Consider the following 27,942-nt stretch of genomic DNA (forward strand, 5'->3'; position numbering starts at 1 on the left):
CAATATTTTAACTTCAACGATTAAGTTAAGGTTTAACTTGGATATATGACTAAGCGATCGCCTAATTTGAGTTGTATTTTATTTTTTTAGTATTTTTGGAAGGTCTTGTTTTGTCGTTTTCCTGTTCAAAATGGCGGCGCCCATGAGTTTGACAGTTCAAACGTAAACAAACTACATACTATGGAAAATATAGATGAACTGACTAAACATCTAAGGTCGACTCTAGGGAATGAAGACCTGGTCTATATACGGCCTGTTACGGGTGGATATATCAACGAAGCGGCTCTTTACGGTGACCGGGAGGTGCCTGGTACAGAAGCGTCGAAAAAACTGTTCGTGAAATACAACACACGAAAAGAGGTAGGCCCAAGTTGGTTGGATTAGATAAACAGGTCATACATAGTGAATGATAGTGAACGATTACTCCCAAGATAGAACTCACCAGAATTGGTTGACCCATGGAAATGAACTGTATTCATAACTTCGACAGCCTACAAAGGACCTCCAATTGCAGGGAATAGTTCAATTCAGTTAACTGTAATTATTGTAAAGCAAAAATCGGTTTAAAAAATCTATTTTTGTTCCCATCATAGATAAGGTCAGAATACTATTGCTCAACAGAATTTGGATCCTAGATTCATGTCACACTGTGTGTTTTATCTGACTAGCTTGTAGTGTGTAAGCGTAAGCCTTATGTGTTTGTTTGCCCCAAATTATAATTATGTTACTAAATATTGGTCATCAATTGCAGACTAAGTCCGTGTTCTATTGTGAAAGAGAAAGTTTATCGTTGATCAAACAAACAGGTGTCATTAGAGTTCCACAAATATATCAGGTATTTCGAAATCATATCTACATATTACACCATGAACAATATTGAAGGCTAAATTAAATGATACATTGTTTCTCCTAATCGGCCGGGTCATTTTTGTAAACTGCAATAAAATTTATGATTAGTTCATCTATAGCTGCCCGGATCTGTTATGATAATTAGCTTGATCATGATTAGAAAAAAAAACTTATGTAGTAGATAGGCGGCCAGCCTGGTCAACTTTTAAACTCAGCAGAGATGAGAAACGAAAGTATCAATTTCTAGCCTGATATGATACAAAAACTAATTAATCATTTTCATTTTGTGTTTTAATCTAAACCATGATTATTAAGTTTTGATGAATCACCCTCAGTTCAGCTGTTGCAGCAAAGCTAAAAAGAAATCCCGCACTTTGAATAAAAAATGTAATCAGATGTTTTCTTGAGCTAATATTTATTAGGCGATCCTATAGTCAACGCGCAGGAGCATCCTATGGTAGCGGGGCCGGGTGTGGACGACCCCTTTTTCAAGCGCATGCAGTGCCCTTTCTACAAATGAGGAAGATTACGTCTTTTCCTCAAACGCGATTTTATACAACAATTTATATTTGAAGTCGTAAATTCTATAACGGTACATCTACATCTATACAATTTCGTATTTATAGGGACTGGGCTGCTTAGAATCAGAAGATATTCTAGGTCAAGGAATAGTGGAGGAAATTCTTCGAAACCTTTTTATTGTTTGGTTGGGATTTTATATCAACTTTGATGATGTTTTTGATTTACTTTTGTGTTACGTCCTATATGTTTTAACTCTATATAGAAATGCGCTATTTAGATTAATATAGTTAATGTATCGTGTAATGATTATCATATTTATCATGAAGGTATTGGATTATCCGGTCGATAGCGATGATGGTGCTCGTCGTGATGGAGGAGTAATCGTCGGTGAATACCTCGAAAATTTGAGACCAGTCGGCGAATCCGACGATTGGAGAAAATGCGGTGAAAAAATTGCGAAGTCAGTTGGGATTAGAGCGGGATCTGGTTTCAGGGACGGGTCCAAGGGGAGCGTGCAGGGTGCTCACCCCCATCCCCCAAAGTGTCTAGTTGCCCAGACATTTTACGGGAAAATGAAATTTTGTATCAAACTGAAACCCAAAGATTTGAATTCATACGCTTGATCTTTGTATTTCCAAAAATGAGATAATGTTTTCCGATGAGCTTGCGTATAAGTTATTTTTCAAGGCATCCTCGCTTGCCAGGGTATGGTTGCAGCCCGCCAAAGCACACGCCAACATACGCAAACCCTTCATCGGTCCGATGAAGGGTTCGTGGCTAGGGTTTATCGCATATTTTCGAGGTGGCAATTAACTAGGTTAAGTTAGTTTTCTTGTTTATTCTTGCTCTCATGTTGCAGGTTACACGCTGATAATTTGCATAAACTAGAAAAATGGCGGCTGAATGAAGAGTCTTCCATACACGCAGAAAACCGACGCTGTCGACCTGTCGAAAAGTTCGGTTTCCATTGTCGCAGTTATTTCGGTCATTTCGGTACCGAGCCGATGTGGTCTGATAGCTGGACTGTAAGGACATAAAACTACAGGATGAAATAGTAATCCAACAATTTTGAGAATTTAAAAAAAAAATTCATCTTTAAAAGTAGAGAAATAGTTCGGCCATTTAATACTTTTCGAGTTAAATCATTTTAATCATTCTTAAGCGGGATTATACTTTCCTTTTCATGGTTATTTTGACATCGTTGTTTACTAATTTTTCATTTAAAGATTTCGAATTCGACATCAGTTTGTTTCGTGTTTTGTCTTGAACTGACGGCAGTAGTTCGGGCATCTATTCATTTTTCGTTTTGTTTATTCGGCAGGAATATTTATCACGATTCTGTCTCGAACCGCTATTTAGATACGCGATCAACGAGGTAAATGGAAATGGGTTGAGCTCCAGACAGTCTCAAGTGGTCGGTCTCATGTGTGACGACATAAAAAAATAAACGAGATTTCTGATTCATCTCCTAAGTGTATTTGGTCCAAACTCTTGGATTATGGGCCGCTAAATAACTGCATTGCATGAGAGTTTCTTTTTCTTCAATTCAGTTCCGCGATCGGGAGATTGCAGAATTGTGGTCCGAATTACGACTTAAACTCCACACGTTTTTCGACGATGACGTCATTTGTCCTTCGTTGTTACACGGAGATTGTTGCAGCGCCAACATCGGCATTATCCCAGAAAATGGTGAAATCGGTATGAGTCGCCTTAACAATGATCTTTAAATAATAAATCTCTTAATTAGCATTATCAGTGTAAGCTATTCTGACAAGCCATTGACCGATGGCGGAAAAATTTTACGATGAATTTGATGGGTTTTAAAAAAACTTCTTAATCTACCACAAAAATGGCACCCTCCTTAATCCCCACGCGTGACATCACCGAATTGCCGACTACAGAAAACTCCGTTTGTCTCGGAAACGATTGTTTGCCTCGCTTGCTTTCATCTATTGCCACATGCCCGTCGTGATAATGACCTATCCCTGCTCCACCTATCACTGAATTCGCGTACCTCGGATCACGGATTCACTGAAACCTCAAGATCCGAGGCAAGCGGTGTCGAAATGATTAGACAAATAAATCTCAGTCACGCATTTTCTGGAAGCATCTATTGATCACTAACAGCAGACGATCAATTCTATGGTGTCATACGGGGATGTCTGTAAGCAGCCATCCTTCACGGAACAATCTAAGACCTCTTTTCTTTCCAGTAACGTACGATGCCCAGTCTCGATACGGCCATCACGAATTGGATTTTGTCGCTAATTTGGTCGAACGGAAATTCCCCGACAGTTTTTTCTCCGGTTATTTCGAAGTTTTGCCGATCACGGACGCGTCGTCTGTAGCAGCAGCCGATCACGAGCGACGCCGTCTGCTTTACAGAATGTTCGGGTATTTTCTGTATTGGACTCACGGCGGAGGAGAAGAATACAGAGAGAAAACGATTCGAGACCTGAAAACTTTATTATGATCAAAGCGAGTATATCAATCTAGTGCAGCTTGGAAATAGTGAGAGGTGTGGATGATCACTTTTGAAAGGTCGCCGATAAAAGTGTTATGTTTATATATATATATATATATATATATATATATATATATATATATATATATATATATATATATATATATATATATATATATATATATATATATATATATATATATATATATATATATATATATATATATATATATATATATATATGTCTGTTGTTTATCGTTCATTTCAATAAAGCGATCAATTTGTGGAAGATCCAGATCCTTGGGTTCGAACCCTCTAATTCTGACTATGTGCCCTTTTGAAAATCACGAGCATCCCGCCTGCGGCGCTTGCCGGGACGCGAGTATAAAGTCCCCTTTTATAAAGTGTGTTGATAAAATGTCTGCGTCTGATGTTTGACAAACATCAGACATAGACATTTTATCAACACACTTTCGAAGTAGTTGGTTTTCAAAAAACTGAACATGTGAGGTCTGGAGATCAAAAATGGGGTGACAAATTATCGGTGTGTATTTAGTGAGTGCAACCGGGCAGCCAGCAGATTGACATCATGAAATATTATCTTATTTGCGCAGATGTTCAAAGACTTTTTTCAGATAACAGGAAACAAAGAGGAAGAGACTTATCTATTTGAGATGAAATAAATATGTCGTTTTTGTGCATAATTTCACTTCCGGGGAAAACGGACGTTAACGAGGTCACATCCTGGTGACGTGCCGATTATATTAGGTGTGCCAATATTTGCTTCCCGGGTCGTATCAATTTAGAATCCATAACTGAATGAAAATATATAACTGTATGAATTTGTCGTTGTTTCACGCGCGGATTTTGGATTCAGGTAATGATTGAAAATATACGGAGGAGACGTACAGGATTTTCCTTTTTCAATTTTGGAATTTTTTTCGGGGGTTTTTCACATCCCGCTGAAGAACTTGAGAGTGCCTTTTTTCGGAGGAATTCTCTGAGAATGTTCCTCAATCGATTTCTCCTAAAGAATCCTTAATTTCTGGGTCATGAATTTTATTAACAAAACTTTTTTCAAATTGTTTTCGCTGAAATAAATGAATCAATTTTTGTCAAGTAGGGAACGTATTTTTCCACCTTGAATCTTTATTTCTCACAGAAAACTAGAAAATCATATGATTAATTCTATTTCCGACGGTAAAGAGGTAGGACTTATCGTGAATTAAAAATTCACCAGGAATTTCCTGTGAATAGAATTCACTGAAAATTATTGTTGTTACGACGCACTTTTTCCCGTATGACCGCAGGCTTACACGACTATATTGTGGAGAACATTGTTTTTTTTTACGATCATTATCATATAAGAATTGCCTCAGACCCTGTTTAGTAGAATAACCGCACTCGATGATCGTAGAGAATAGACGATAAACCAAACACGTACACAGATTTAAAAGTATTAAAACCATGATTTGTTTATTCATTACACCTTTAAAATGACACGACGTTGGATCACCTAGGGTACTTGCTGGTATCGAGTCGCCATCTAACTTCGCGCCGCCCGGTATTGCTCGTCTCGGTACCGATCGTCATGAGTCGAAAAAGGAACCTGAAATAACCTGTCATTCGCGAACAAAATAGTCTTATTCTAGAGCGTGTTTTAATTGTGTTTATTTTACGTATCATATTTTACATATCATCATATATTTTAGACTGATGAAGGATGGTAGCAATTTTACCACCTGCCGTACGTTACAACTATCGAGAGAAATCCCACAATAACGAACCACGAGACGCCTGATGATGGCTAACAGTTGTTAGCCGAAACATCGCTCCTCAAATATAATCATTCTGATATAGAATTTTTCAATCTTGGCTTCGTTATTGTGAGATTTCTCACGTTATCATCATACACGGATATTGTGTATCTTCTTGTGTTACAACTATTTGTAATAGTTTGATAAACTGTTTATTCAACGGTTGTGAGATTTTATTTTCAAATTGTTTCATCACAGATGTCTAGTCTAATATCTAGCCGTTGTTGATAGGGGACAGACTACGCGAATATTGTGATCTCAGAGTCTCGGCCACATTCGTGTAGGCTGTTACATGAAGCAGTCCTCTACTATTCAGCATTGCCAAAATCATTTACACCGAAAAGGACGACACTTGTTCTTTAGATTAGCCGATTTTGTGAGTGAATGTTTATAACAGTTTTTCTCTTATTGTCATTTCTATATTGTGTTCATCCCGTGTCCGTGTTGTTTGTACTCATTGCGGATCATTACGAATCAATACGGATCGAGTATTTTCAATGTGAATTGAAGTAGATATATCAATGAGTTGTGGAAAATCCCATCACGCTCCCAGCCTATCACTGCGCGCGCCTCGCAATAAATGGAAATCTGGTTACTTTGAAGAGCTGCTATTGAATGTAATTTTCTCTAGAGACCTTGCAATCAAAAGTTCACAGTTGATAGATGACAGCTAGCAAGCAAGGTGGGTCGAAATTATGATTACTTTAATATATACGCTTTGCCTTTATAGCATTAAAGTATTACGAGTTCTAGTGTTGGTATTTTGGTTACTGCTTTTTTAAATTTTTCCTAAACCAAACCCTACGCTCTCCTCCCGTTGCCGAGTGCCTTTATCAGGACTAGGCGACTCGCCAACTAACAATACACTAACAGTCACAGAAACAGCACGGTACCTTTTATCGTGATTAACCCTATTTTGCCGACCTCTATGTAGAAAAAAATTTGTTTTCCTGATACTTATATCTATTCTTTTTCGCGCGCACCCGAAAACTGTAATATTCATCAATAAGTCGATGCCGACAGTGTACGGATGAAGAAGAAGAAGATAAGATAAAGATGTTGGGTGGAGAGAGTTCAAATAGTTGAAAATCCATAAAAGCAAAAACGGTACACATCTCATTTTCTATGAGTATAGAAATCTATTCTAGCAAACATTTTCGGGTGATTTCGGCCCTCCTCAGACACAGCGCAAGTGATGAAATTTTCATATACTGGTATTTATTTACAAATTTATTCAACTTCTAACTACTAATTCAATCCGAAAACTCAGATCTGTTGGAAGATATTTGATTTCAATGTTCAGAAGACGGAGAATGCTTCGAGGCGACGAAACCGAGTAAATATAGCTACGCAATCAACTTGATTTTTTTTTCTCAATATGTAAATTGTATCAAATTATTTTGTTAAGATTCGTAATTTTGATTATCTGTCATACAAATGTAGTACACACATTGATAAAGAATAAACTACTTCTACTATAATAAGATAAAACCCACTATCAACAGATTAAAAGAATTTTAAAACCAAGTTTTTATTTATTCGAACAATCTAAATATATAAGGCCAAAAAAATTGATACCTTGTTTCTCCGCTCTGCTGAGCTTAAATGTTGACCCGGCCGGCCGCCTATCTACCCTATACATTACTTTTTAAAAAATCGTGATCAATTTCACCATAACAGACCCGGCCGCTATAGAAATGAACTGTTTATAAATTTTATCATATTTTACAAAAATGACCCGGCCGCTGCGGAGAAACAAGGTATCATTTTTGTTTAGCCTAAAATACACGACGTTTCGATCTCGCCCTAGAGATCATCGTCAGGTGTGTCAGGTTCACAGTAGCAGTTTAGTTATTTAAATAAGCTTGCATTGGGAATAAATCCTTTTTTTGTGGGAGGGTGTTACGTATTCGATGTTTGTCTAGCATCACTGGTTTTCAAGTTCCTATTTCGTCGCATGTCATTGTTCATTGTGAATATTGTAAGCTTTAATCTCTGTCTGTATTCTTCTATTGTTGTTTCCTGTATATATATGTTCGTACTGTTGATATTCAGCAGTTCAGTTGAGTTCTGTTTAATAAAGCAGTTGGTGTTATGTAGATGGCAGTCTTCCGAGTTGTGTTTGTAGTTTGGCTTTTTCTGGCCGTAACAGAGGGCCACTAGAGGCACTCATCAATTTTCGTCCTTGCAGCCCTCCATCGCAAATCTGTCCTTTTCAAATTAAGTTTCAAGTCCAATTTTCAGGTCCCCCGATTCAAAGAATCCTTGATCCGCACTTGATCCCCTACCAGTTGAGTTAATCCTCACTCACCCTTTATATTCCTTCATAGCTTCCTGGCACAGGCAGGAGTTGGGTTTAGGGTCTTTTTAGCGCTATTAAAGATAGGGTTAGGTTGAGTTGGGCAAGTTTCAGCGAGCCTCGGTACTCTAGTGGCAAGACGCTGTGCTAGTCATACTCTGGACCGGGTTCAAATACTGCTCCGTCCGCTCTATTTCCTCTACATTTTTTTCTCCACACTTTTCTTGAATTATCGAAGTCATGCACCTCGGCACACATGACTATAAGATATGTGCATCTGATATGTGGGCTAAATTAGCCAATCAGAACGAGTTATCGACAAATTGGCAATTCACAGGCAAAATATCACCTGCCTTTCATGGATCTACGTCAGACGAAGAGGCCTACAATAAACTGATAACTCTTATGAACTTTATCAGATAACCAGCTGGCTGGCTGGGAAACGACAAACCAAAGCATTTCTCCTGAATGATATGAGAGAAGATTTGACCATTGACCTACTTTTCATATACTTTAAAAAAGACATCGGTATCGAGGACAATTTTATCGATTATAACTAACAGATTTTCTGGTCTGAAGTTCATTGTATTAAGAGAATCCACTGTAATTTCATACTTGATATAACAGTGAACTATCGGTTATAACGAACAGATCTTCTGCTCTTCTGAAGTTCGCTGTAACGAGGTTCCATTGTAATTTCTTACTGGATATAACGGTGAACTATCGGTTATAACGAACAGATCTTCTGCTCTTCTGAAGTTCGCTGTAACGAGGTTCCATTGTAATTTCTTACTGGATATAACGGTGAACTATCGGTTATAACGAACAGATCTTCTGCTCTTCTGCAGTTCGCTGTCACGAGGTTCCATTGTAATTTCTTACTGGATATAACGGTGAACTATCGGTTATAACGAACAGATCTTCTGCTCTTCTGAAGTTCGCTGTAACGAGGTTCCATTGTAATTTCATACTGGATATAACAGTGAACTATCGGTTATAACAAACAGATCTTCTGCTCTTCTGAAGTTCGCTGTAACGAGGTTCCATTGTAATTTCTTACTGGATATAACGGTGAACTATCGGTCATAACAAACATATTTTCTCGTCTCCTGAAGTTCGTTGTAACGAGGTTCCACTGTAATTTCTTACTGGATATAATAGTGAACTATCGGTTATAACGAACAGATTTTCTGGTCTCCTGAAGTTCGTTGTAACGAGGTTCCATTGTAATTTCTTACTGGATATAATAGTGAACTATCGGTTATAACGAACAGATTTTCTGGTCTCCTAAAGTTCGTTGTAACGAGGTTCCACTGTAATTTCTTACTGGATGTAACAGTGAACTATCGGTTATAACGAACAGATCTTCTGCTCTTCTGAAGTTCGCTGTAACGAGGTTCCATTGTAATTTCTTACTGGATATAATAGTGAACTATCGGTTATAACGAACAGATTTTCTGGTCTCCTAAAGTTCGTTGTAACGAGGTTCCACTGTAATTTCTTACTGGATATAACAGTGAACTATCGGTTATAACGAACAGATTTTCTGGTCTCCTAAAGTTCGTTGTAACGAGGTTCCACTGTAATTTCATACTGGATATAACAGTGAACTATCGGTTATAACGAACAGATTTTCTGGTCTCCTAAAGTTCGTTGTAACGAGGTTCCACTGTAATTTCATACTGGATATAACAGTGAACTATCGGTTATAACCAACAGATTTTCTGGTCTCCTAAAGTTCGTTGTAACGAGGTTCCACTGTAATTTCATACCGGATATAACAGTGAACTATCGGTTATAACGAACAGATTTTCTGGTCTCCTAAAGTTCGTTGTAACGAGGTTCCACTGTAATTTCATACCGGATATAACAGTGAACTATCGGTTATAACGAACAGATTTTCTGGTCTCCTGAAGTTCGCTGTAACGAGGTTTCATTGTAATTTCATACCGGATATAACAGTGAACTATCGGTTATAACGAACAGATTTTCTGGTCTCCTGAAGTTCGTTGTAACGAGGTTCCACTGTAATTTCTTACTGGATATAACAGTGAACTATCGGTTATAACGAACAGATTTTCTGGTCTCCTAAAGTTCGTTGTAACGAGGTTCCACTAATTTCATACCGGATATAACAGTGAACTATTGGTTATAACGAACAGATTTTCTGGTCTCCTGAAGTTCGTTGTAACGAGGTTCCACTGTAATTTCTTACTGGATATAACAGTGAACTATCGGTTATAACGAACAGATTTTCTGGTCTCCTAAAGTTCGTTGTAACGAGGTTCCACTAATTTCATACCGGATATAACAGTGAACTATTGGTTATAACGAACAGATTTTCTGGTCTCCTGAAGTTCGTTGTAACGAGGTTCCACTGTAATTTCATACTGGATATAACTGTGTACTATCGGTTATAACGAACAGATTTTCAGGGAAGGTTCAACCAAATATTTATCGGGATTTTTACTTCTTATCTAAATAGAGTGAAATTATGACGTAAGCGTCGTGGTGCTGAAAGATGGAATAGAATGGATATTTCCGAGAAATGTATTTTCTGACTGCGAGGAGCTGGTTGGTATCTGCTGCATTGGTGATGGTACAAATAATCGTAAATGGCATCGTCGTCAGTGGCGCGTCATCGTCGCCGTATGTCCAAGAACAGACGTGCGGCCACAAATACAATGACGTATTAGACTGTTCAAAAGACTCACTGGTAAGTTTTACTACTGTAAAACCCGAATGAGGTAAAAATCCCCCCCAAGTTCAGTTTTCTATCAAACTTAAGTATAAAACCTAAATGAAATAGATAATACTTTTAAGGATACATAATATTTAGGGTACCTAGATATTTTGATATTACTTTTACGTTAGATTTCCTCATAGAAACTTTCAAAACTACCATAATATCATTTTTTTACACGTTGCTCGCTAAAAGTCACAGACTGATGTCATTTTTTATGCACTTGATAAAAGTCACAGATCAACCAAGGTGAATATCGTGAAAAACACCACGGAAAATTTGAAATGTTTGATGTTTTTCAAGATGAGAATATTGGAAGTATTTTATTTGATTTTGCTGTGAAATCCAAATTGGGGGATTTTTACCTAGGGGGAATTTTTACCTGTTACCGTTCGTTAAACCCCTCTTAAGTCAACACCTTTATAGGACCGAGCAAATAAATGATTCGCCCTCAAAAATTAGGTGCGGCAGCCGACTTAGTGGTTTTGAAATGGATTTCAGCAAAAAAGAGCCGCGAAATGTTATATCACAACTACTCGTTATAGACCCGGTTCTGGTCTTCACGATGATACTAGCACCTGGAGTATGAAAGCTTCCCGCGTAAAAACTGCCCGTAAATTTGATAGAAACGTTTTGTCGTCGATATTTTTGAATAATAACCCTTGACAATATGATTTACGGCGAACGCGATAAAGGCCTTTTTCTTATCGATGAACTCGGTTCTCTTATAGTCACGTTTTGGCGAGATAAGATTGTCATTCGGCAGTAAATAAGCATGGGTATCACGAAGGGACTGGGTGCTCCCATTGGTATATCAATATGTAGAACTATAATCCTGGTTTTGAACTATAAGAAATCGAGAAATTTTATGCCAGTCCGTAGTCATTTCTATTTTATAATGATAATAATAGTAATTAATGAAAATCATTGTCAATTGTGAAGGTATCCAAACTAGAGTCTGTTCAGATGCGCTCCAAACTCGGTATTAGCGGCGGTAGCGAACTTGGTGGTAGCCCACGCCACTATTTTATCGTATAGTCACAATATAACAACTTAAGACCAGTCTAGGCACGTTTTGGTTCTACTTAAGACTAGTCTAAGCTCAGCTCTCTTTGGTTCTATCCAAGCAATCTAAGCTGGTTTAGAACAACGAGACTAGCTATTTTGAAGCTTATTTTGGTTTTCCAGTTAAATCCGCGTGATCCGGATCCTGATAGACTGACGATTTTTGGCCAGATTATCTTGAAATCCGGATTACTTGAATAAGGAAACTTTCACCCAAAATTTGAAAAATCTGGTTTTAAGAGTATGGTCAGACAAGGTCGGCACTGGGACGTAGACCTTTCAGTATGAAACATACCAAGTCTCCATCGTGAGAAGATAAGGTTTTTAGAGCTCACTTCTCAAAATTGCGACATGAGTATCTGACTGGGAACATTACATGACATGACCACAGAAAGAACTTCACTTCCCAGAACAATCGAAGTCAAAAAAATCATCTTTCATTCTTCATGAAAATGGTATTCTCTAATTTTGATTCGCTTCAACCTGATAAAAGTACTTTAAAAAGCGACATTTGGACTATAGAATTACAACGCAATACGGATTAACAATATTGGATTAACTGATGATTCCATTAGAAAAATGTATTGAAAAGAACTGGGGCTAAACATATGTTGGCATAAACGGAAAATCCGGATTACGGATTAACCCAATATGGATTAAGTGGATTTGACTGTCTGGTCAATTCAAAGAACATACGAAATACCAGTCTCAGATTCTCAGATTTTAGATCATCTTTCTACTGAAGATACGACTGGTTGAGATTTAGATTTCAAAATCTCAAGGCTGGTTCGTTGGCAAGTTGTTAGATCGGCTATAGAACTAGGAGATGGTTGGAACCAGTCCCCGAGTCTTAATTGTAAACTGAGTGCTCGGCTGTTTTGTCTTTATTTATCATCCTAGTCATTTATCTTGTCTTTCAGCCTCACGTACAGTGTACCGTTATACAGGACAGTAACTGTGAGTAATAATTATTATATGGCATTTTAAACTAGGTATGCGCGTATTTCATTCGGCATATCTATGACAGAGTTCGGGTTTTTAGTGCGGTTAATTATTACGCTATTAACGGTGGACTTTGTTGATATGTGCGTAACATAAAAACCCACCGGTTCTGATGATGATATCCAAGTGACATAAAATGACTATTAGTGACGCATGAATCAACGAGTGCTGTTGCTCTTCTGCTCAAATACATGATTGAACTCAAAATGCAGAATCAGAAAATAAAACTGGGCCTGGTTGTTCTGTAGTTGTCGTTTTGATCTAACCATTTCAGTATGTGCCCCGCTATGCGGTGTATAGTCAACCTACCCTAATTCACACCTAACCCGTGGTGCAATGTACAATCCACCCACCCTATATTGCACTTACCCTGTGGTGCAATGTAAAATCCACCCACCCTGTATTGCACTTACCCTGTGGTGCAATGTAAAATCCACCCACCCTGTATTGCACTTACCCTGTGATGCAATGTAAAATCCACCCACCCTATATTGCACCTTACCCTGTGGAGTAATGTACAATACACCCACCCTATATTGCACTTACCCTGTGGTGCAATGTAAAATCCACCCACCCATTATTGCTCCTTACCCTGTGGTGCAATGTAAAATCCACCCACCCTATATTGCATATACCCTGTGGAGTGATGTACAATACACCCACCCTATATTGCATATACCCTGTGGAGTGATGTACAATACACCCACCCTATATTGCATATACCCTGTGGAGTAATGTACAATACACCCACCCTATATTGCAACTACCCTATGGTGCGATGCATAATGAAATATACCATAGTGGTCAGTTGAGTTTGACTTTGTAGTTGAATTGCTTTTTTTCAAATTTTCTAAACCTTGGTTCAGAAAGCGTTGGTAATTTCAAAATCTTGGAAGCTATTTTGTCCCTCAGAAATATATTTCGTATAATTTGAGCCGGCGTGTACTCTTCGTTTAAGAATCCACACAGGTATCCGGAGGGTTGTAACCCAATATTCCATTCTCCCCCAAAAGCTAGATCCACCCCTGATCCGTGTTTGAACCAAGTGCGTTGAGAGTTGCAAAAATTCTGACCGATTATCTGACCGGCTTTCTTAGTTCATTATAGACTATACTGTGCGATTAGATTGTACGTGCTGAATACGTAATACCGGTATATCAGGCCCGAAAGAAATCAATCTTTGATTTAACGATGTTTTTCATGATCTATATAAACCGTGATATGATTAAAGCGCAGTTGATTAAACTGGAATGAATGATATGTACGCAGTGTGCCGTTATTGAAAAAGATAAGATTAGTACATCATAAAAAGACGAAATTACCGAAACCCAAAGTTAAATCTTCATTATCTTATGTCGTGATTAAAACATTTTACGGTCGCATGCTGCCAGGGGGACTGAAGGTTGTTTTTTTTAAGCAGTAATTTGACGAATTTCACGCGTGATTTTGCGAAATCAAGGGAAGTTTTCCCGTTAGACATGAATTTGAGAAGTACTTTGTGAACGTGAATTTTGATGAAAATCTGTGTGATTTCACGAATCGCTTGCTATATTGATTCTCATGCTTCCAATGCATTATTTTCTTTATTATAGAAAAAACTATTTTCACGAATTTCACGCATGAATTATGAATTAGTCAAAATATGGTCGTGAAATTGTTAATTTCTTCATTTTCTTGCCTGAAAACATTTATTCTTACCCTATCGTCCCCCTGATCTTATGTTGGGTGATATTATTGTCAGTTAATTTAATTCAATATTTCTCATTATCTATATGCTACGAGGAAGAGGCTTATATGTCTCGCAAGGGAGGAACATGGTTTCATGATGCCAGCAGTTTCAAATCTCTGTGAAGGAGGAACATGCCAGAGTCTCACAACGCCTTCAGGCTCAAATCCCTGACAAAGAGAAATGAGGCTATCTAGTTCATTTGGGATGTTTTGAAGATACTTCAATTGATTGTCTTGATATTTGGTTTATACATGTATCTACCCTATAAAGCACATCTTCAGTCCAAAACTGGCCCGATCAGATTTAAGATTGCCGACTGGCAGCCATTTTAGTTTGCTGAAATCAGCACTTAATACACATTTTTGAAGTTTAAGGGAAAATTTGAAGATTTGCTTCGATCAATTATCTCGACCTTTCACGGATGTTTGTTTTACTCCATGGCCCATAGGCATGAGTAAAATGCGGTCGACAGGACTTTTTTCCTGAATTCCAAGACCTGTAGCTTCCTTTTATAGTTTTTGGCACTTACCATGAAAATTCATGATGGGTATACTTAGGGACGGGATTGTAAACATATCAGTCTAGTATGGCAGGGTTTCATACCGTGGCGAGTCTCGGTGCCATCAGGTTCGAATCCCGGCAAGCAGGGGTTGGGGTTACCTATCTTTTTGTTCTTGTCACCAAGGCGAGTTGAATATTGAATTATGTACAATTTGTCTATATATATCATGGTAGCTGGACATATCTTGTTACCACAACCAATGACATTTTTTATGTTGTGAGTTTCAAGGTCATTGGTTGTGGTACATGGTCACCAGGGGGCGCTGAATAGCCAAATAACTTGATATTATTTTTCGTATGGTATGTACCTGAGCATATTTTGTAACCACAATCAATTGCAAAATTTTAGCTGGTGACATTGTCTATGATTATGATGATTATAAGGTCATTGGTTTTTGTATATGTTCACCAGGGGGCATTGAATATTAATATTTTCTGATTGTTGAGCATTTCAAACCACTTAACAAGTGGGCGTGGTGTCCCTGGACCCCCTGTACCCCTAATTCGTAAGCCAGAATGAATGTTTTCTATGGGATCAGGGCAATAAAACATTATTCCTGTTATCAATCCTTTCATCTTTATATTTAAAGTCTGTAAACATGGTACTCTGTATACTGATGGCAGTGATGGTTGGCCTCTTAAACCGAGGGAATTGAAACTGTTACCATATCAACACGAGTATAAAGAAGGAGGCATTGTTCGTTTAGTATCAACTGTTATTATTCAGTGGCAGCCTTCATATAATGGTAAGTTATCAATATACGGCTAAAAGCTTCCAAGATAATTTCAACCCACTTAGGGAGGGCATAGCCCCAGAGGGCTGTTGCGTCCATTGTTCGCACTTATTTCGGGAAGTTTTGAACATGCTTCAATGGATTGTTTTTAGCCCGCTTGGTCAGAGGCCATCATTCGTGCTTATGCTTTACCCCTGTGTCAGGTTTCTTGTGAACATTACAGACCACAAATTTTTGTCTTCAATTGGATTCGGATATATTGTGTATGACCCAAACATCTGGGACAAGACTGATACTTGTGGTAAACGGATCCAAGATGGCTAATAGGTGGCCATCTTGGTTTCTGAAAATGCACTTTTTGGCTATCAATTGATATGATATTCCATACGTAGCTTTCATTTTTCATATGAAGATGTGAAATGGAGACCAAACTAGGTCATGATATCCTCCAATATGGCAGACTGGCAGCCATCTTGGTTTCTGAAAATGCACGTTTTGATACGATAGGACTGATATATTCCATGTTGAGCTTTCATTTTTATATGAGGATATTATGGCCGACTCGCGGCCATGTCTAATTCAGAAATAAATGTTTTGTTCATCAACTAAAAAATCCTCCAGTTAGAACCATCATATTTCATAATTCAACTGAAGTGACCTATTTCATGACTAAACTAGGTCTTGATGTCATCCAAAATTGCCGAATGGATTCTGAAATTATACATTTTGGTCATCAACTCGAAACGTTTCGCAGATAAAGCTTTGATATTTCATATAAATTAGTCACTTGCGTGACCTGTCAAATGACTAAGCTAGGATGGCCGAATGGCTGACTGCCTTCACTTTAGCACCTCACCAAGCGGGCTTAGATGCATTCGTATCTTGTTCCAAATTTTCTGCATGAGTGTTGAGTTTCAAGGTCATCTGTGTTCTGCGTGTTCACGAGGGGGCTTTGAATTTTGAAACTGTCAGATTGTCAAACATTTCGCCGAGTGGGCACAGTGTCACAGGACCCCGAGTTCAAATACCCAATTATAGAAGATCTGCTATTTTTCTAAAATTCCAGCTAATTTGCGGATGTTGCGAGGATACGAAATCAAACTAAGCTCTGGCAATGAAACGCTCTGTAGAACGTTTCATTTCGGTAATGAGACCTGGGTGAGAGATGGCCGCAGGTTGCTGAATTATAGAGAAAAGGTCGTTATCTTCCCAATATACGGCATTCCAGATACCAGAGCATAACATGAACTGATTATAAAAATTGTTTACGTGCTTCGCAGATATTTACGTACGATTGCCTGCTCAAACTTAAAAGCAAGAAGAACTGGGAAGTAACTGTTACGAGTTTACCCATTTACAAGGCTGAAAGACACCAACAAGAGACATCTTTAACGTTCTATTCACAGCTATCAGCTCGTATGTATAAACTGACGATACACGTTTCATCTTTTGTCCCAGTCGATAATTAAGGTCAATATTCTTTCAGATTTTGGTCATCTAAACTTGTGTTCAGTTCTTCACCTGAGAGGTTTTTAACAAGTTGAGTGCCAGTTACGAATTAACTCCAGGGTCCCTATGACTATTTGAATCCTTGAAAACTCCATCCAAACCAATAATGTTTGTCAAGGTCCTTGAATATCCTTGAATTTGAGAAAAATGCCCAAAAGTCCTTGAAAAATCCTTGAATCTTGAGAAATTTACAATTACAAAATGTTTAGGTCTTAGACCTGTAGTCATAGGCCATATACACACAGATTCTACCTATATAAATGGTTTATCGAGATACGCAGTACCAATTTAGGAGTAATTTACAGTAATGGGGATATGAAAGTGATAAATACACTCCTCGAAATTTGAAATTTCCTCCTTGAAAACTCCTTAAAAAGTCCTTGAATTCTAGAATGACTGATCTATAGGGACCCTGTAACTCGTGCAGATTCTTCATATTTACAATAAGATATTTTGCACACAGTTCCGGATTAGCTGGCAATATAAACGTATCATTCATTGTACGTATTAACGCACTCGGATGGTAAAAAACATGTTAATGGGAATTGATCTGCAAACTCCAGACATAAGACATCAAAAACTGTCATCCACATTTCACATGTGTTCAGCACTTCACCTTTCAGGACATTTCTAATTGAAAAAAGAACTATAAACATCAGACATTAGGCATTTTATCAGCAAACTTTCAAAATCTGTTCATCCATGCTTCACATGTGTTCATTACTTCATCTGAGACATTTTTTAATTGAAAAAGAACTACAAACTATAAACATCCGACAATAGGCATTTTATCAGTACACTTTCAAAAAGTATTCATCCATATTTCACATGTGTTCAGTACTTCACATGAGACATTTTTAACCGAAAATGAACTAGGAACACCAGACATTAGACATTTTATCATCACATTTTCAATTGAAAATGCGTTGTAAAAATTGTTGAGGATTCCTAAGCCCTTTTTTGGGAGAACGAATTTAAAAAGACTGCTAAACTTAACATTTTCACCGTTTGTTCAGAAGGTGGCAACCAGTGGTTTGAAGCAATCTTGGGATATCCCCTTTAAAAGGAAATTGATTTTCATTCATTTTGGTAAAGGCTTTTACAAAATGTATGAAAATCAAAGGATCGTTTGTGGCAAGATTTAAAAGAAAGGCTCTTTGTATCTATCTGCAGGTGGTTCTCAACGTATAAAGAGTTCCAAGGATTGGTATACGTGGATCATTTTCAAAAGGCTCGAGCTCGAAGGTAAAATAACGGTGACGACCAACCTCACGAACGACTACAATCTTCGCAAATTTAAGATCCGTTTATACGACACGGTAAACAACAAATCCGTTTTTAAGAAAGATGATCTTTTCAGCGTAAGTAAATCTGAAACTCTGTGACAATTGTATCGATATTAAGTTACGTTATTCTTTGAACAAATGTAGCCATTGATTAAAGTGAACTTTTTTTGAAAAAGTACTCCATTCGCAGCTGAAAGTTACTTGTAATTTGGTCCATTCAATCATCAACGTTTCCGAGATTTATCTAAATTACTGTTTCATCACTGTTTCTCTCTGACGATGAGATTTTGTATAATTTCAAAATGCTACAATTGTAAACTTGGTCGTATCACATTCGCTCATCACTCCTTTGAAACTCTTTCAATTTTGAGAAAAAGGCAATTTGAAATTTAAACTAGACTACGCCTTGATTGAAATTGATACAGTTGGAACCAGGATTCTTTTTGCCCAATAAGAAATTTACCAAAATAAGATTCTACGTAGGTAGTGTTAGGAAAAAAATTTTCTAACGGAAACCTCTGAATAACCGGTTTACCGAAACAGTACCGATATTAAAATAATTTTGAATTGAAAAATTAATTTTGAATTGTTCTTTTCCCCTATGACTCGTTTTAGTCGAATAAGTCAAAAGTAAGTTATTTGCATGTTTTTTTTTCATATTTCTTTTATCAGAAAAATTTGACTGCGTCTTTTTTCTGCATTTTGCCTTTCAACTTATCTACATTTTATCGAGACTCTTGCATATTATTAACACATTTCAACCGTTTGTATATAATATGTACATCGTATGCTTCATTCTCTACGTAACTAACAAAACAGACAGCTACACACAATATTTGAGGAATATTTGTGAAAAACCTACCCTTAACGATTTAAAGTTGTGATCAGATAAATCGTTTAATTACCTGACTCATCTCTTCTTCGAGTACCAATTTGTGTTTTTGATTCACTTTAACTAATTATAAATCGTCAACGTAATGATCATCCCGACTTAAGCGACTTAGAGACTTAGATTGTACTTAAGACTGAATACATTGATCATGCCGAAAACTATATTTTGAGAAATCGTTTTGAGTAGGTTTTTTATACACATTCCAATTATTCATCTCACTTTCGTTTTTCTCGATGTAGTTCCGCATAAACGAAGCACTAAGGATAGAAATCGTTATCACGGAATTTTTTCTAATTTTTTCATTCTAACTGAATATTTTCTAACTGAAAAAATAATAACAGTAAAATCTGCTTGGGTCCTATCAGACCGGGTGAAATTCATCGAGAAATTGGCAGCATTTAACGATCATTATATTCAACAAGATGTTGTTGACTTTAAAGGTAGGTTTCGATTGGTCTCTACCGATTCCGGAATTCTCTACTGGCGCATTCACAGTTTAATGCATAATCTGTAAACCTGATAGAAGTGACCGGTAGAGAGTTCATAATCCAGAATTGATATTCCTGAACTGGAATACATCCAATCTAGACCTGCCTTACAAGTAACAAAACGTCTGGATAAGAAATGAAAGATTCAGCGGGGATCAGTTGCCTAATAGTTGGTTAAAGTTTACCATACCAGTCGATAATTTATTTGGTACCAGTTGAAGCTATGTTGCCACAATGGTAGTTTTAGGGTATTTAGCATGGTCCAAAGCACAGATGTCAATGGTAAACTGACTAACGTTCATTACATTTCATTACTTTTTCTGCGGAGTCTTTGTTGTTGATAACAATGATAATGATGGTATCTATTTCATCAATAAAGAATTGCTGAAATACAAGAAACACAGAGGATTAGAAAATCGATGATAGGCACCTGAACAGAGCCAATAAAGGCTGTACAATCACTAGTTCAGGCCCCTTGAAAAGTTTGATAATAGTAAGTAACGTTGATAATGGTAATGATGATAACGATAAAAGTAATGATATTCTTAACCAAGAACTCTGCAACTGGGTCCAATTGGGCAACTGAGTCCAAAAGTCTTGTTAAATCGGAGCAGGCAGGTTTTACTGTAGCTCTGCATTTGTGCACTTATTTGCTTTCTGGAGATGGTTCTATAGTTGGTCGTCGGGAACTTTTTATCAGCATTTTTGCCGGTCGCGATGACGATGCTCTTTGCTTTTTTTTAGCATTTCGGACACCGGGCCTGATGTATGTAAGCGGAAAATGTAGGATTTCGATTAAACAATTACCGATGTTTTTCAAAAACTGGAAATCGTATTAAATCGTTTTCAATTTGGCCTTGTGTTTGCTCGGTTCAACTGTCGTTAAGTTTGACTTAATACGAGTCAAACTCAACTCTCAACTGAAGAACTGGAACCAAGTGGAATCAGGGAAAGTTAGAGTTGGCCATGTCCGATATTCCAGCTTTGAAAATATTTTTGTATCACTATATAAATATATGTCATTTACCATAATTATTATTTTTGGCAGGACGTCATGAATATAACAAAAGTGTGTAGTGGTAAATACCAGATAATGGTGAGTATCAAGGATCCAGTTCCAGTAGTTTGACCAATGTAAAATTAGTTCATTTCCAAAGTTTTAACTCTTTAAAACCCTTCTCAGTGCTGACTCATCAATACCTGAAAGTCCTGGAGATCATTTGAAAATTTAGAAAAATTCCACCCCAGCATGTTTGATAAAAGGCACACTGCTATAATGTGTTAACACTGCAGTGCGGTGTATCGTTAGTAACTAACGTTTCACGATGTTTGACAAGTGCTGCCATCTTTCAATAGAGGTAAAACTAATCGTGAATAACATCAATACGCCGTGATGCAATGTACTCACCAACTGCGTTACCAATTCATACACAGCACTGTGGTGTAGATGCAATAAAAAAGGGTTAAGAGTCTAATCGCAACCAAGACTTGTAGTACTCCAGTAGAATACGCTTTTTTGGGGAGGGGGGACTAGAATTCTCTGAAGCGACGAACAACGACGGGGGGTCCTTATCACATGAAATTGTGTGAGAAGATTTTTAACGCGTAGTTATCTGGAATACGCGATTATGAGGCGATTTGCTTTGTTGCAGGTGGGCAGTGCGCTGTAGCCTATATTGTGATGATATCTGAATGCGCGATTTAATATTTGAACATTTTGTTCTTGAATCACTTGTTTTATTCGACGGATATTTTTTTGACGCCTTATAAAACGTTACCATTATGAAACCTAAACAATGTTAACCATTCAGCGTCATTTTACAAACGACAACCGTAGATCGATGTGCAAAACGTCACAGGTTTATGTGTACACATACAAGATCTTTGGCAAAATATTATTGATAAAGATGTAGAATGGCTCCCTGTGATTATATAATGACCTCTATTTGAACGTCGGAATGTTATATTTCATTGAATATTTTGAGAAGACGTATTGTAATAGTAAAGGAAGTATGATTATATCAGGAGCGGCAGGCATAAATAGAAATGATAAGTAAAACGGATTATTCGGTTAAATGGCGGATGTATACACGATTTGGAAGTCTGATATAAAAGTCAGACCCTGACATGGGGATGCTAGTGGAATGACGAAGCTATCTACGATCTGTGTAGGGCCGGTGTGAATTTCATCAGCGGCTGCTACAAGCGGTCTATATAAAAACGTGTAAACATATAATTTCAATATTCAAATGTTCTAGAAAATATGTTCGATATTAGGGGTATGCAGGTTTCATGAGATTAGCAATTTATAATAGCATAGCTATCATATACATCCTCCCTCTGCAGGGACTCGAACCTGATGGCATCGCTACACTCAGCCACGGCACGAACCCCTGCATCAGTAGACCGGGTGCGCAGGTACATGCGCAGCTTTCCGAACGAAAACTGGCGGCACCAATCAGATTGCTCGTTATATAATCGTTGAGGCAAATTTCAAGGAAGAACTATAAATGGGAAAACCCGGGCTAAAATAAAACGGGATTTCTGATTGGCTAAAAATCACATCATCTGAACTGCGCATGTATCTGCGCACACGGTCGATTATGGCAGGGTTTCGTGCCGTGGCAATCTCGATGCCATCAGGTTCGAATCCCTGCCGGAGGAGGATGTGTCATATACGGCTCCGCGTCCACTGATGGCATGTGTATAAGGATATCAATTCAATTCAATACTTTATTGATCCTTATTACATTGAAATTCCGGGATAAAATTCCCAGATTCAATAAAGTTACAAATTTTAAAATAAGAAAATACAAAATACAAGTCACTAGGGTAATTCATACAGAATAACATGAATAAGTTATTTAAATGACAATGTCTACTTCCACCCAGACTCAAGTCTAGGATATCGAGTGACAGCCAAACCGGGCCCCGGGACCAGGCCGGCTGGCTACACGATATGCTCAAAGTCATGATGAAGCAGAAACCAGAAGAGCTCTTTCTTCAACCATGGAGGCAATGACGTTGCAGACCAGCTTAGAGGCAAAAGTGAATCGAAGTCGGTCACAAGTTGACAATTTTTTTAGAATTAGACCAGTCGAAGACTGTATCATCTACCCAATCGCCAAATCTCATAATTCCCCAAATTTCTTAAAACTTCGATTTCAATTATGCAATTCCACATTAGCTTATCCCAGAAATTCTACATTTTTTCGCAGGCGTCAAATAATTTATAAGTTAATTTTCTTGTTTCTTCTTCGTCAGCTTGAACCGGATGATCCGTACTGGAACGAACAGGGAAGCTGTTTGTGTAAGACGGAATATGATGTATGCAAAAGATGTACAGTGACCGTAACGCAACCATTTAAATTTGACAGCAGTGAGTGAATGTATTTTGTCTAATTTTGGCTGCAGCCTTGAATTGGGGCAGTTTTGAAGTCCGGTAGCGAGCGTCGAGCCAGGAAAGTATGAATGAAACGCCGAGGTCTTGTTCAAGTTACTTTCACAGGGAGCAGAAAAATAAATACATACACTAGACTTCGGGGCAATGGGACTTCGAATATCTCACCGGGTCCTTGACATTTTAGGGCGCCTTCAAAATTTAGGGGAGGGCTCGCCTAGATTCCCTTGGACACTCTAAAACTAAAACTTGCATTCCAGGGTTTCGTGTCCTGAAAAATTCCGAAAAATTATTTCATACAAGCAGCCATTTCTGGAAAAGAAATTGCACGTATAAAAGTTGTAAATTGTGTTTTCATTTGAACGGATCGTGCAATCAAGCTTTTTTAGCTCGATTTTTTGACTTGATAATAGATTGTTTACATTTTTGGGGGGGTTTAGAATTGAAGTCGTGCAACAAAGAAGCGACCACGCCGAGAACAACGACGACAGCGGCAGCGATCGCAACTAAAAACATACAAACGACACCTACTCGACCTCCGGTGGTACGAACAACGCAACAACCTTCGAGTTGGTTGACGACCGTCTTAGTTCCGATATCGATCGTCGTCCTTATTGTAGTAATCTTGCTGATCGTGCTGCTGTTCAGGAAATCAAAATGTTCTGTCATTTATTATTTCATAAAACCACCGCCTTTTGGTAAGTATCATCTTTCTATAATTACCGTTTACTCAGAAATAATCAGTTTCCCACCGTATTAGAAAATCGGGAAAACTTTGGGAAAGTTCTTATAGAGATATGGATAGGATTTCCACTAATCTGTACGTACGCCCCTTCGTGATATACGAGATGATTTTTTTTTCATAAGTTCAACTTATATGTTCGAATTTCGACTTATTATGTCGAAATCCGACTAATCATCTCGAATTTCGAAATAAAAGTAACTCAAAATTCGACATAATAATTTCTACGTAACGATAACTTGAATTTTGACGTAATAGTCGAAATTAGACAATAGTCGAAATTCGTCACAATTAACTCGAAATCCAATATAATAAGTCGAATTTCGACAATGCGTTTGCCATTTGTGTCATAAAACTAGTGATGTATTGAAGACTTTATCGAAAATAGAATTTACTGATTGAAAAAATATCTATTTTATTCTTGGGAAATTCAATGATTTCATATGAATGATGCTTTTACATTTCAGCATCAACTGCTTGTCCGTTCCCTCCTGAAATCCGCGAACAAATTGAAGGTAAATTCTTCACATTGACTAAGTTTACAAAAGTGATGCGGCCGATAAGCAAAAACAAGGCATCATTATATTTTTAGCATTAACCTCATTTTCTTATAATTTAACGCAGGTAATTCGGGTCTGGTGGCGTCGAAATTGAAAATTTTCGTTCTCTACGAATTCGGCCGCGATGAAGCACACCACGAAATCGTGTTGCTGTTCTGCCGTCTGCTGAGCGTGCACGGCGACGTCAACGTTACGATGGCCGACAACGCGACGCTCGCGATCAACAAACGCGGCAACATTACGCAGTGGATCGTGAACGAGTTCGCGTCGGCCGACCGAATCGTGATCATCAACTCGCGACACTCGCGCGACTGTTACAATCGCTACTGTAGCGGCGCCGGCGCCGCGGAGCAGACGGATCGCTGTAACTCGAGCACGCGCACCTTGTTCGCGACCGCGACCGACCTGCTCGAGAAAGAATACGAGATCAACAAGTCGAAGTTGGTTAACGCGTATTTCGCGTACGACGACCCGGCGACGTGTTTGATACCGAAGTTCCGAACGGGTGTCGAACACCGGCTGATGTTCGAGCTGGCGAAGTTCTATTTGCACCTACACGGCCGCGAAGTCGTCGACGACGATTGGCTGGTGAACAACGTCAGGAAGTTCAACTTCGACGAGTTCACCGATTTCCCCGAAGGGCGGCAGCTCGCGCAGCGCATGGCTGCTAAATATGACAATAAAGACAGCGGGTTCTCGCTTGACAGCGGAATCAACCCGCGCCTGTTCCCCGACGTTGGAATGTTTTCCCGTCAATCATCCGTTCCACCTGACTTGCCATTGACGGTTCTTTCAGGTAAAAAGTTCAAGCTCTTTTATGCTTTTTCAGTCACAGTTTTAATTCCCAGTAATCGCTAACTGGTGTCAGTTGTTAGATTGTTTAAAGAACCAACATAAGCTTTTAACTGATCATCTCAAGTTGTTAGATCGGCTCTAGAACCAAATTGAGGTTAGACTGGTCTTAAGTTGTTAGATCAGTTATAGAACCAAAATGGGCTGGTCTTCAGTTGTTAGATTGGTTTTAGAACCAAAATGGGCTTAGACTGGTCTTCAGTTATAGAACCGAAATGGGCTTAGACTGGTCTTCAGTGGTTACATCGGTTATAGAACTAAATTGAGCTTAGACTGGTCTTAAGTTGTTAGATTAAATCTAACAACTTAAGACCAGTCTAAGCTCCAGATTGGTTATAGAACCGAAATTGGCTTATACTGGTCTTAGGTAGTTAGTTTTATGATAGAACCCAAATGAGCTTAGACTGGTCTAAACGTCCAGTGCCACAAGTTGATATTTGTTTGTGAAATTTAAGATACATGTACATCGGATATGAACTACTGTTAGTTCTAATTCTTGACTTGAATTGAGACATGATGTATTTACTGATAGATTCCTGTGTCAGTTCCACGGCTGTGAGTCTACATTTTCTCAATTTTACAGATTCGATTCATCACGAAGATAACGAGAGCCTACATAATGATTCACCGGAATGCACTGATCTACTTTCGCTTGTTTACGACACCGAACCGAAACTACCGATGAACGGAATTAGTGTATGAACTGCTGAGATCTTTTAGAATTTTCTTTGTATTAGAACTTTATATGTGTCGTTGTTAACAGAGCTGCAAAACGTTCCTGATTTTCAGTATTTTCCTTCTATTTTGTCCAGATTTAATTTGTTCGATGCGTACAGATAGATACGTATACGTGAAGGATCTTACTTTTCCGTCTAAGTGTTGATTACTGATCAGTTTGAACATTTTATTTCATATTTCAATGGAATCTTGCTGAAAAATATACGATATGTTACTGATAGTATTTTTCAGAAGTTGGCAGCCCTGCGATAAACAGAAATGTGAAAGTTGTCTTAGAGGGTCTTGAGATATTTGAATTGAAAACCCACTCACCCGCATAGCTGTATAGCATACGGCAGTGGTTTTTTTCTGCTGGCGTTTATATGCTCATCCTCCACGTACTGGTAATCCACATTTACGATGACAAAAACAGCGCCAGGTTCGTTTCCTTTTACTTCATTTCGAGGAAGCGTGAACATAGCAAAAATGATTGTCTCAGTTTCGATCAAATGAGTCGATAGAGCCTGATTTTATTAAAAAAAAAGTTCCCTCCCGCGTCTGTTCTATGAGTCTCAGGTTGAGCTTTTTATTTCAACTTTTTTATTTAAAAAAAGTAATAAAAATAAAATTCGCCCGCCCTCGTACTTTCCAGAAAAAAAATCTAATGAGAAACTAGGGTATTTCTTTGTGTGGCCTTAATGCAACTTCTATTTTGAGTTGTATTTTTGTTTAAAGCACTGTGTCTGTTTTCCACGATGGCAGTAACAGTTTTTTTGGTAAATTTTTTTGTAGTTTTCTTGATAAAAAACTTCGTTCTCTAATTTTCACTTTCATTAACCCAGATTAGACATTACGTGTACAGTAATCAACCGTAGCTAAAAGGTGGGAAAAGTTGTAACGAACAATGTAAGAATTTTGGCTGGGGAAACATTTTCTCCGACTTGTTACTTACAGCGCGCAAAAGGCAATCGTGCTTCGTAAATGAAAATGTTTGTGGTTTGAAAAATATGAATGTTATCTATTCCATTAAATGGACTAGATAAAATTCATATATTTCAAACCACATCTAAATTTGTGTGAGGCAAAAATGTCTCACGATGATCATATCGCCATTCTGTGAGGGAGGAAAGTGACAGAGTCTCGTGATGCAATCATCTCGTAGCTTCTATTTACAGAATATGTTTGTACTTAAATCATGTCGTGTTCGTTCTTATATTAAAATGTATTTAAAAAAAGTATATTTAAATGAAAAAAAGTAAATGAAAAGAGGCAAGCAACCATGACACTTCCGACTTTCCGTCTGAAGGTCATAGTATTAACATCCGATTTAATCCAGAGAGAAAATTTTTAAATGAAAATCTATGAAATAATGAAGATTACATACATTGGTAAATCTATTTATTTTCTATAACGCTGATTTTAATTGTGATCGGAAATTGTTTATCAATAAAAGAGAGTTTTGTAAACGTTGCGTTCATAGCGATTTTTAAGCCTTTCAGGAAGTTAGGCCTGCTCCAGAGTCAGGATTTCGATCAAGGCTAATTGACTCTGAATCCAGTTCCACAGTTGTGTGGGTAATTTGACTCTGAATCCAGTTCCACAGTTTTGTGGGTTTAATTTGACTCTGATCCAGTTCCACAGTTGTGGCTTTAATTCGACTCTAAATCCAGTTCCACAGTTGTGTCTTTCAGTGCTTCTACACCGCAGTGCG

The 27,942-nt window shown here is 37.9% G+C and overlaps 2 protein-coding genes across 8 annotated transcripts; both read left to right on the plus strand.

The window, feature by feature from the left end:
• The first annotated feature begins 142 nt into the window (after positions 1-142).
• Positions 143-3,922, plus strand: LOC141902514 (fructosamine-3-kinase-like). Of its 2 annotated transcripts, XM_074790282.1 has the most exons (7): positions 143-360; positions 752-835; positions 1,698-1,831; positions 2,231-2,396; positions 2,693-2,746; positions 2,922-3,069; positions 3,585-3,922. In XM_074790282.1, the coding sequence occupies exons 1-7, from the start codon at positions 181-183 to the stop codon at positions 3,842-3,844; spliced, it is 1,026 nt and encodes a 341-aa protein (XP_074646383.1). In that variant the 5' UTR covers positions 143-180; the 3' UTR covers positions 3,845-3,922. The 2 variants fall into 2 exon arrangements, with proteins under 2 accessions (XP_074646383.1, XP_074646384.1); XM_074790283.1 differs by lacking the exon at positions 752-835.
• Positions 3,923-6,272: 2,350 nt separating this feature from the next.
• Positions 6,273-27,684, plus strand: LOC141901243 (uncharacterized). Of its 6 annotated transcripts, none has more exons than XM_074788354.1 (14): positions 6,273-6,334; positions 10,437-10,667; positions 12,680-12,716; positions 15,642-15,797; positions 16,852-16,982; positions 17,066-17,201; positions 18,468-18,655; positions 19,196-19,210; positions 21,009-21,056; positions 23,225-23,339; positions 23,621-24,058; positions 24,570-24,617; positions 24,727-25,458; positions 26,098-27,684. In XM_074788354.1, exons 2-14 carry the CDS (start codon positions 10,500-10,502, stop codon positions 26,214-26,216), a joined length of 2,331 nt encoding a protein of 776 aa, XP_074644455.1. In that variant the 5' UTR covers positions 6,273-6,334; positions 10,437-10,499; the 3' UTR covers positions 26,217-27,684. The 6 variants fall into 6 exon arrangements, with proteins under 6 accessions (XP_074644455.1, XP_074644454.1, XP_074644459.1 ...); XM_074788353.1 differs by lacking the exon at positions 6,273-6,334 and adding an exon at positions 8,558-9,022; XM_074788358.1 differs by lacking the exon at positions 6,273-6,334 and adding an exon at positions 8,558-9,022 and having other exon boundaries at positions 23,801-24,058.
• The last annotated feature ends 258 nt before the right edge of the window (positions 27,685-27,942 follow it).

This window comes from Tubulanus polymorphus, chromosome 3 (assembly GCF_964204645.1).
Source record: "Tubulanus polymorphus chromosome 3, tnTubPoly1.2, whole genome shotgun sequence".
Lineage (NCBI taxonomy): Eukaryota > Metazoa > Nemertea > Palaeonemertea > Tubulaniformes > Tubulanidae > Tubulanus > Tubulanus polymorphus.